Here is a 10,669-nt window from a genome sequence, read left to right as displayed (position 1 = left end):
TTCTGAGTGTTCAGCTTGGCGAACAGGGTGAATGGGCTTGGTGCCTGTTCTGTGTTACTCTGGGATCCTTTGAGCTGTGGGTTATGGACTGCAGGGGGGTTTTGTGCTCCTTTGGGGCAGAGGAGAACTTTCGGGGCTTTTGTTTTGCATTAGCTGTAGGGAAGGTTTGGTTGCCATGCATGAACTCACAGAGCAAGCCAGAGCGGCTGCTATTGTGATGTCAGCAGAGGGCTGCCACGTCACAGCATTGTCAGCAGGAGGTTTTCCTGGTGCCCACAAGGCCTCAGCGTCCAGAGCAGCTCTTGGTGTGATCCTTGCAGGAGGATCACCTCGTCTGAGCTGTTCTCAGATTACAGACAGTGTTGTTTTGTCTCTGTATTTGCTTGCACAGTCCTTGGACTGGTGCAAGTGTCCTGTTTTTCCCCTTTTTACTTGCACAGTCTCAGGACTTGTGCAAGTGTCCTGTTTTACCCCTTTTTTACTTGCACAGTCTCAGGACTTGTGCAAGTGTCCTGTTTTTCTCCTTTTTACTTGCACAGTCTCAGGACTTGTGCAAGTGTCCTGTTTTACCCCTTGTTACTTGCACAGTCTCAGGACTTGTGCAAGTGTCCTGTTTTTCCCCTTTTTACTTGCACAGTCTCAGGACTTGTGCAAGTGTCCTGTTTTTCCCCTTTTTACTTGCACAGTCTCAGGACTTGTGCAAGTGTCCTGTTTTACCCGTTTTTTACTTGCACAGTCTCAGGACTTGTGCAAGTGTCCTGTTTTCCCCCTTTTTACTTGCACAGTCTCAGGACTTGTGCAAGTGTCCTGTTTTTCCCCTTTTTACTTGCACAGTCCCGGGACTTGTGCAAGTGGGGATTTTTTCCATTGTTGTTTCCTGGCCTACGGACTCGAGCAGCCCTGCTCAAAGGATGGAGCGAGTCCATAGAGCAGTCAGAAGCGCCTTTTCATTGGCGGCTTCTCGGAAAGCTTTTCTTCATTTGGCTGGTAAATAGAAGTTGTTTTTCCCCTTGGGGCAGCACGTTGGAACAAAAATGGCATAAAGATGCCATTTGTTTGGTAAAGCTCCTGTCAAGAGCTTCCGCTGGAGACGGGGGTGTCTCTTGCCCAGCAGGGTGTAGGAACCTCCAAAATGCAGACTGGGAGAGCTTTGCAGGCATCCTCCTAAAAACTATGCAGGTCTCTCCAGAACTGAGGAAAAGCATCTTTTGATTGCATTCCATCCTTCAAGGATGTGCCTGTGTAACTGGACCCCCTCTGTGTGCTCCAAGAGCCATTGGCTCTGTGCTGAAGGGCAAACTGCCGAGCACTTGGTGTGTGCTCCTGAAGCCCAGAGCTGGGCCTGTGCTGTGTCCCAACAGAACTGCAAGTGCTGAGAGGGGTTTGGTGGAAGGTTTTGTAGGGAATTGTTTACGGCAAGCACATGGCACATGCTACATGCAATTTACAGAAGAAAAAGCAAGTCCAGGAAAGAGAGGAGAAAAAAGCTGCTTTAGCTGCAGGCTCGAAAATGAGCTCCAATGTAGGCACTGCCTGCTAAGGAACAATTTGCATCTTCACGGCCAAGTTTCTAGTTCCTTAGTGGCAATGCCGAGCAAAAGGTAGACACAGCCTAGGGTATTGGCCTGCAGTCTTGCTTGCTGTGTTAAAGAAGTGTTGCTCCTGGAGGGATGTTGTGAAAGGAGAATGGTCTCTGCTTGGGTGGGCTTGTTCTGTGGGATTCCTCCGCACAAACAGTTTTCTAACAGCACCTGGTTCATTTTCCCTTGCCCCCGGCAGCTCGCCTCAGAGGTGGAAGGAGTCAAGCGCGCGCTTCGGTGAGTGGGACGGGCACCCTTGACATTCCTGGTGTCTGAGGAGTGTGGAGAAAGCTGTGGGCTTGGCCTGTTGCAGTACAGTGTCAGCCTGGCAAGCTGAAAGAAAGTCCACATCAGCATCTGCATGAACACTACCAGAAGGATTCCATCCCTTTCCTCCTTTTCCACTGAGGAGGTTTTAACTAATGAAAGTCAAGCTTTGCAGACAGGAGGCTGCATGCTGATTGTAGCCAGCCTGAAATATCTCCTGCAGAAGCATGCACAATCCCGTTTAAACATTAGACTTATCAGCCCTTTTTAATTGAGTTTTAATGCCTGAGTATCTCACTTTTATCCAAATTCATGACTTGTGCTTAGGACAGCTGGGAATAGAGCTCAGAAGAAATCAGGTTCTAAATGACAGGTGACTCCCTGTCCCTCACACTGCTGCCTGTCTGCAGAGCACCACAGCAGCAGCAGAACCTCCTCTGGCTCGCTCTCTGCCTCCAGAGGCTAAAGGGGACACAAAGGACAACAAACCTCTAGGTGTTGTCAGTCCAGGGCCTGAGCATCCTGCAGCAATCAGTGGCAGCTTTGGTTGGTTGAGTGCAAAGCTTTGGGGCAGTGCAGAGCTGCAAGTTTCCGAGCAGGCAGCCCTTGCCCTTTGTGGCTGAGGATGCTGGGGGCTGGAGTCCTGCCATGACCTCAGTCTTCAGCCCAGCCACTGACCCGTGGGAAATGGCATCTGAAAATTGACATGCAGGCATCGTTTTCCTGGCATTCTCACAGGGACTGTGAACTTGCCTTGGTGTCAGAGAAGCGGTAGCATGATGTCCTTTAGTGCTACTGGTGTGGAAGTCAGCCCCTTTGTGCACAGAGCCTGTGCAGGCTCCCTGCTGTCAGCAGAGAGAGGTCCCCAGGTGCAGTTCACAGCCTTGTGGGGTGCCGAGGAGCCGCTGTTGCCTGCAGGGACCCACCCCTCTCCACGCCCTATCTAGGTAGCTACAGGCACTGCTTTGACTGCCCCCTTAACTTTGACATGACCCAAGTGTGTTGAGGAGACTCCTGAGCAGCTCTGCATGGCAGAGACAAAATCTGTCTGTGAAGGGCTGGAATGCAGTTCCTGTTGGCTGCTCTTGAAGGCCTGAAATCCTGAGGGGAAGCCAGTTGAGCAGAGCTGAGCAGGGAAATGTTCCCTGCTTCTACTCAGATACTCCCTGAACAACTCCAGGGTTAGTTGGGACATAAACACCACATCAACACCACATAAACAGCCCCACACAACAGCTTTTGCCTTCAGGTGAGCTGCTGCTTGCTGCTTCTGCCAGCTCTCAGGAGCCAACTTCCCTGCTCCTGATTGCTTGTTTGTGCTTTTTCCCTGCCTATTCCTTGCAGGTTCCGCTAGGAGAGGATCTTGCCAGTCAGGACTCCTGGGCCCAGGCAGGAAAGGCGGAGCGGCAGGAGAGCACGGACGGAGTGCACGGCGCCCAGGAGTTCAGGTGTGTGTTGAGCTTTCTCGCTTTCTCTGAGCAGGGGTGGGCGTTGCTGGGCTTTAGGAGGCCCAGTGTCAAAGGACAAATTTGGCTTTCTCCTTGTTGGACTTGCTGAGCACAGACGGGGGAAGGCAGCCCAGGGCAGGTGTGGCTGCTGAGCAACCTAGAGCACAGATGCCTCCTGGGACTCACTCCTTAAACCTTGACAAAAAGCATTCCAAACTAGACCAGAGTAAAAGCAAGGGAGGATCAGGCTGGGCTTAAGGAGAGCAAAGCATTGACCTGCAAAGGCAGTCATGCAGCATAACAAGTGTCTCAGAGAGCTTGTGTAGACTGCACTCCTGGAAATTCAGAACCCCAGCTGGATGGGGCCTTGAGCAGCCTGTCCAGATGCTGACCCCAAGTGCTTGGAACTGAAGACTGGGCTAGAGGCTTCCTGGCATCTCTGCCAGCCTAACCATCCTTTGATAACTGGATTGGAAAATCATCCCCACCTCCTCCCCAAGCTATGGCTTGCAGGCTCTTTCCTTGTTTCACTAGTGAAAGCAAGAGTAATTGTGGCAGTACTCATCTCGACTTAGCAAGCATGTCTTAGCCAAAGAAGAACTTTTGCAAGTCCAGTATCCACCGTAATCAGAAAGGAGTGTAAGAGCTAGCAGGCAGGAAGCTGTTACTCAACTGAGAGTACCTGAGCTTTCTGGAAGTGTTCTGTGGCTTCTGGAAGCTTGTTTGACTTCCTCAGTGGTGACTTTCACCTACATGAACAACAAAGAGAGATGCTGGTCTAGGGAGGGAATTGCAGCATTCACTTGAGGGGGAAGTAGAGGGCTGTTGGAAGCCCCTGAGACTGCCTTGTGTGGGACATGGTATGCAGTCCTGGTCTTGCAAGGAGACTGTGTTGCAATTAAAGGCTTGTTTGTCTGTCTGCTTGCCGTAGGTGGAAGGAGTTGGCTGCATTTGAGAGAAAGCGCCACTCCTCACTGGAGAGGGTGTCTGAAGTGGCGGCAGTGACAGCGGAGGAATGGCAGCCTCAGAGGGATCTGCTGAAGGAAGCGGTTCCTCTGGCAGTGCCAAAGGTACGCTCACCTTGTTCCTAGGCAGCACTTGTGGGAGAGGGATTTGTCCTAGCAAGACCCCCCCGAATGCTGCTTCTGGCAGCAAGCTGAGACCGAGCCTGTGTTGTTGTTGTTGTTCCTCTTGAAAAATGGTGCCCCTCCACTGCCAGGTTTTCCGGCGGCAGCGGCCAGCCCACAGGGGCCTGGAGAAGCTGCTGCAGGAGTTCTCCCGCCAAGGGCACACCCTGTCCCAGGTGTGCAGAGAGAAGGCGGTGCTGGCACAGGAGAACGCTGCCCTGGAAGCCCGACTGGCAGCCACGGAGCGGGACCTGCGAGGCCTTTCAGAGCAGCTGGCAGAGGCCAGGTAAAGGCAGGGAGGAGACCCTGGGTGGGACATTACTGAAGGTCTGTAGTTACAAAGGTGGTGAGCATTATGTCAGGATTTACTGCCTGCTCTGTGCTCTCCAGATGTTTGTCGGACAGAGAAACAAAGAGATACAAGCAAAAAGAGAAGGATACTGTGATGTGAATCTTACTTTTCTGCCAGCTCAAGCTCTCAAAGCATTTTTTGGGTGCCTGCTTGGGACCCCTTGCACATTCCTGTGACAAGTGCAAAGCAAGCCAACTTGGCACTGAATTGAGGACCAGGGACACTGTGCAGATGTTTGCTGAAACCAGAAGTTTCCCTCTGGTTTTGCTTTCTCCTTCAGTGCATCTGACCATCAATCTTTGCTTGCCAAGTTGTTTGACATGGGGTTTTTGGAATTCAAGGCTCTTAGATGTGAATGTTGTGAATAGGGTGCTGACGCTTCAGGTGAAGCTGGAGGGTCATGCTGAAAATCTTGAGAGCCTGCAGAGCTGACTCCTGTGAAGGATGGTGCAGAACCTAGAACTGCTTACAAAGAGCAGCAGCAGCAGAAGGGAAAGGTCTTGTGACTTCTTGACAGTGTCTGGGGATTCTTGCTGCGCACTGATTCTTTCCCACTTGTCCAGCCACCTCTGTAACCTGTCAAGGATCTTTTTGGCTGGTCCTTTTTCCTTTTTAAAGAGTGCCCAGATATTTGGGCACTGCTGGCTTAGTTAGCCAAACATAAAGCTAGCAAGTGGTCTTGTTCATCCAATTCCAGTAATTTAATTGGCCGGATATCTGTCCCTCCTCCTAGTGAGTTCTTGTGCAGATAGAAACCTACTTCTGGTTTCCTACTCATGCTGCTAGAAGTCAAAGGTTTTGCTATATGGTTTGGTGAATGCCTTTAGTCCCTTTTACTTAGAGAGTGCCTGGCCAACAAAGTACCTATACATCCACTATGAATGGCATGAAGCATTGAGGAGTCAGCCAGAAGAGCCCTGTTCTGTCCTGCACCTGCAGAGTGACTTGGAAGTGCTGATGAGCTCAGGGCTGTGAGCAGAGGCTGGGCTTTTGTCCCTTTGCAGATACTTGGTGGGCACACCCGTGTGTGATAGGTCAGGCAACAGCAATTTCAGCTTTGGCTGCTGAGACCAAACTGAGCTGGGCTAGGTCATGAGGAAAGGCTGCCCAGTCACCTGGAGGGGCCTGCTTTGCTATGTAAAGTGGCAAAATAGTCCTGCTGTATCTGAGTTTCCATGCAAGCCATTTTCCATACTAAGGTGTAGGGATCTTAAGGCACATCTTACTGGAGAAGCTGCCCCTGTGTGCCAGGAGCAATTGCTCTTCATCTTCACGCCTTGTAGGTCAGAGAAGGAGAGCCTGCAAAGCAGCCTGCTGGAGGCACAGCAGCACATATGGGAGCTGGAGATGGCCAGGAGCCGTGTGGAAGCCCAAGTGTGCAGGGCCAGGCAGGCCAAGGAGGCGATACTGGGTGAGAGCCTGGTGTGCTTTGTTTCTGCTGATGGCCCTGCCCAGTGCAGTGGCTGCGAAGGCAGCTCTGTGCCCAGGGCTTCTGAGCAGTGAAGCAGCTGAGGGCAGGTCCCTCCTTGCCTGAAACTGGAAGGGCTTAAGGCCAGCAGATTGCTCTGCTTGTGGAGTGTCTGACTGCTGCTGTGTGTAATGTTTGCAGAGGATGTGAGGGGCCTTCGTCGTGAGCTGCTGGCTGTAAGAGCTCTCAGCCAGCAGCAATGTGAAGACATGGCTGAACAGCTCCGCTGGGCACAAGAGCAGTGCTGCAAGGCTCTGAGACTCTGGCACTCTGCCCAGGAAGAGAAAAAAACGAATCTCATGCAAGAACTGGTAAGAAACAAGAGGCCCCTGAAGATTTCAGGCAGGTTTGGTGGCCTGGCTAAGCAGAAGAGCAGCCTGAGTATGTGACATGGCCACAAGCATCTGCTGTAGGCCAGACGTTGCTGGGCCAGGCAGCAGGGGCCTTCAAGGGCTCATACTTGAAGGCCTGTGAAGAGCCAGAGGATAATGCTGGGACAGTATATGCATGCACAGATTGAGGATGGGCATCAGCCAAGTTCCCCAAGAGGCTGGGTGGTCGCCACCCAAAGCATGGCAGCGAAGGGGCAGGATCTTCCCCATAGCCTTGTGCCATGCAGCAGGTGGCTGCTGACCTTGCTGCCAACTGCAGTCCCAGCAACTGGCTTCCTTGCTTTCAGTCCTCTCATGGTGGACAGATGTCTTTGGGCCTGAATCATATGCAAGAGGCCCCGTGTTGCTGGTATTTCAGCTGGTGGCCTGCCTTGTGACTGGATCATCGAGGCGCTGGCCTCATCCTCATCCTGCAGTCCATGTGCAGCTCTTCCTTGATCAAAGGGCAGGGGGAATGTTAGCACCGAGCCTCTGAGAACAGGCAGAAATGCTGAGGAGAGAGGGGCTAGAAAACGGGCAGCCATGAGAGCAGGGAAGGAAGGTGGCATCTCCTTCCTTCCACCTGCTGACACTCCCTCTACATTTTGGGTTAGAACAGCATTGCTGGAGGGCACAAAGTCACAACTCATGTGCACTTTCCAGGTGGGGGGGGTTGTTGGAGGGATGAAGCTTCCATTTCTTTCTATGGGGAGCATTGCTTGGACTTCATCAGGAATTGTCTCTTCCCCTCATCAGGAGAGACAACTGGAAGAGCAGCATGTGGAGGCATGGAAGCAGCTGGAGGAACGGGCAAACTTCCTGGCAGAGGTACAGAGGGAGCAGGAGAAAAGGCTGCTTGAGATGAAGGGGGAAATTGCCGTCATGCAAGCTGAAGAAAAAAAGCTACTAAGCAGAGGCAGTCAAGAGGCACAGAGTGTGGAAAGAGAGTTTGTGTGCTGTTTTGGACTCCTCTGGGCTCCTTATGGGCACTGCTTCCCTGGGCACTGTCTGTCTGGGTGGCATTGTGTCCTGGTTTAGGGCAAGTTTGGGAGATAACCCCCAAAGGGGCTTCTCTACAAAAGCAGATTCAATTGCCCCTGCCCCCTCTAACCTGTTCGGGAGAAAATATCTCCTTGGAGAAAAAGTGGAAAGAAACCTGTTATTAAACAATAGAACCCAAACAATATTAAACAATAAAACTTCTCACTGCTCCAAAGAAAGCAAACTCAGAACAGTCCCCTCCCCGGGTTGCAGCTCGGCTCACTCAGTCTTTGACCAGTCTCTGGTGCTGGAAACACCGCGGCCCAGGCCTGGCCAGGGGGCCACAGGTGGAGCTGCCGGTGCTCTTCTGGGTATTCAGTCCAGAGCAGGGTTGAACAGGTCCAAGGAAAAAGGAAAAAAATCACAGTCCAGGGAACTTCTTTGCCTCAGCTAGCTAAAACTAACTAAAAGCAGAAAAAAAGGGGAAAAGGAGCACTGTCCGGCTGTCTGTCCATCCGCAGACAACACAGTCCAGGAGCAGGAATGTGGAGGAGTGAGAGCAGTCTGAAAACAAACTGCGCGCTTCTTCCCTCCCCTCTTCACTGTCTGGAAGAGAGTCTTAAAGGTGTAAAACTTATTATTCAGTATAAACAGAACAAGACAATTGGGGATAAAAGCATCATATAGTCAACCCAGGACACAGCAGAGCTCTGACACCTTTTCCCTGACAGGAACCGACCCTTTCAGTGAACTTTGAACAGGTCCTGGCTTGGCTCTTTAGCAGGGCCAGAAATGATGGGATACTAAGCATGGGTGTGCATCTGCCCCTGCTGCCTCCTCCCCCATTCCTGGCCATGGCATGGGGGCCCTGGAGCAAGTTGGGCAGGCAGAGACCTTGCAGAGAGCAGCAGGGCAGGGAGCTCTGCTGAACTTCCTGAATGGCAGTGAGGCTGAGATGATGGATGTGTGGGAGCTGGAGAGCAGCGAGCATCCCGAGAGCTCAGCAGCAGCATCTGGGCTCCAAGGCTGCTGGGGAAGTGTAGGAGGGAAGGGCAGCAGCAGAAGGAATGAGGGGCTTGAGACAAGCAGGTTTGGACATGCTGCAGAATGGCTTTGTGGGGATTTGGCTGGAGATCAGCACTGGCTGTGAGACACATTAGGGGCAGGGAGAGAAGAGTGATCTAAACCCACTGCCATGGCATCCAAAAGGCCAGGGGAGGCAGTGGCACCCCAGAACACCTTGATGTCAAACGTATGGATGTCAGCTGGGAATGTAGTCGCATTTCCAGGGAAGTGAGAAGGTGGGGAGAGCTTGGAAATGTGGGACATGGTCTCTCCCTGTCCAGTTCTCTTTGCATTCCCAATCCACAGCCAAGCTGCTGCATCAGTTTGACTTTTCCTACCAGGTCCCAGTTAAGAGCATTGATAAAATTCTTGAGGCATCAAAGGGGGCAAGTGTGGATGATTGATCTGAGCACTGTGTTCTACTCTTTCCAGACCTCCTTGCTGTATTCCAAGGGTGGGGAAATGAAGAAGAGACAATTGGGAAAATCTTTAATCCCCCGTCTGTGCAAGGCAGGAATTCCCCCTGTGGGCAGTGCTGCTGGGTCTGTGCACAGCTCTCCCCAGATGGAATTGCAGGAGTCCCAGGAGATGAGGTAAGCCAAGGTGTCTGCTGCTCCAGTGTGCTCTTCACCTCACTCTTCCCATCTCCTGTGGTGATTTGGCACAGTCTCCCATGTATTTAGGCAAACCTCTGAATATTCCGCATTTTGCCCATCCAATGTCAAACCCAAGAGCAATGCCCCAAGAGCAGAGGTGGTGCTGGGGAAGAGGAGGCAGGGCTTCAAAACATGTCAGAATGGGTCCCCTGCTGGACTTGGCTGTTACTTCAGCCAGAGCTTGGCCAGTTCTGTGTGATTCCAGCAACTGAAAGCTTAAGGACAATAAATCATATTTGGGTTTATGTGTTACAATTCCTCCTTCGTCACAGTGACCATGCTAAGAAGGTTTGCCTCCTTGCATGGTACACCCATTCTCTCCCTTCTCCTTCTAGCTCCTCATATGTTCTTTTGTCCTCCATTTTCTTCAGGGCAAGACCCAGCAGCAGAAGCCAAGAGAAGACCCCAGAGCATGCAGGTATGTACAGGGATGTCTGTCCGAAAGTGGCCTTTCTAGTCTTGACACGGAAGTGACATTTGGAAAGCTTGGTTAAGCCCATTTATGTAAAGATATCTTTACATTTATTTCAATTTCCTAATGGGCTCAGTGGACTCTCCCAGAGCCCAGTCCCTGGGAGTGTTCTCTGGCAGTGCAGTGAAAACTCCTCCAGTGTTAATTTTTGATTGACAGGAGCTGAAGGGGTACCTTGGGCTCCTGGATGTGCTGTGCAGGAAGAGGAAACATTCCTCTCCTTCTTGGTCATGCCTTTTATCTCCCTGCAGCCTTTCTAGTTCCAAACTCAGAATGGAAAAATAAGCCAATTAGCATGAAATGAGAAATGTTCCCACTCCTTCCGACTGCCCTTGAAGGAGAAAATCATTCATTGGGGTAATTTCTGATCTGAACCCTGTGAGATTTGCCGGAGATTCATGGATATTGCCTAAGTTTGCACTGGGAGGAATAGGAATATCTTCTATGATGAAAGTCCTTTTGAATTTTCCAGTGAAGGAGAAGGAGACTTCCAAATGGCTGCAGCCTAGGCAGGGTGTGAGTTTGTCATCCTCTGACAGCACAAGGCCAAAGCCACCTGTGGCAGGTTCCCAATGACAAATCTCTTCCCCGGCTGTCTGTGCCTGTGTCAGTGCTGCAGGCTGAGGCTGGGGAGGAGATGCCTCCTGCCTTGTCCCTGTCCCTGCCTTGCCTGATCCCTGACAAGTGGAATTGTGCTAGGCAAAATGCAGTCTCTGGCACCTCTGCGTCATCCACTGCTTTCAAGCTGTAAGCTTCAATGACACTGTTGTAGTTCCTTTGGCATCTCTGGTTGTGTAATGATAGGAGAGATGAGACTTGGAGAAGTAATTCTGCTGATGCAGAAAGAGGGATCAGATCCCCTGGTCCCTTTGCTCAGGGTTA

At 51.5% G+C, this 10,669-nt stretch overlaps 1 protein-coding gene across 3 annotated transcripts in view; it reads left to right on the top strand.

The window, feature by feature from the left end:
• Positions 1-293: 293 nt before the first annotated feature.
• The window catches only part of LOC135290528 (TOG array regulator of axonemal microtubules protein 2-like), a 32,202-nt gene continuing 21,826 nt past the window's right edge, over positions 294-10,669 (top strand). For all 3 annotated transcript variants that reach the window (XM_064404460.1, XM_064404459.1, XM_064404457.1), the window contains exons 1-8: positions 294-987; positions 1,780-1,817; positions 3,192-3,295; positions 6,058-6,185; positions 6,384-6,553; positions 7,370-7,441; positions 9,092-9,252; positions 9,687-9,733. In XM_064404460.1, coding sequence (XP_064260530.1) covers positions 912-987; positions 1,780-1,817; positions 3,192-3,295; positions 6,058-6,185; positions 6,384-6,553; positions 7,370-7,441; positions 9,092-9,252; positions 9,687-9,733 — 796 coding nt within the window. In that variant the 5' untranslated portion in view covers positions 294-911. The remainder of the gene's footprint in view (positions 988-1,779; positions 1,818-3,191; positions 3,296-6,057; positions 6,186-6,383; positions 6,554-7,369; positions 7,442-9,091; positions 9,253-9,686; positions 9,734-10,669) is intronic.

This window comes from Passer domesticus, chromosome Z (genome assembly GCF_036417665.1).
Source record: "Passer domesticus isolate bPasDom1 chromosome Z, bPasDom1.hap1, whole genome shotgun sequence".
NCBI lineage: Eukaryota > Metazoa > Chordata > Aves > Passeriformes > Passeridae > Passer > Passer domesticus.
Note: the sequence above shows the minus strand (reverse complement) of the source record. Positions and strands in the feature narration are given on the sequence as shown.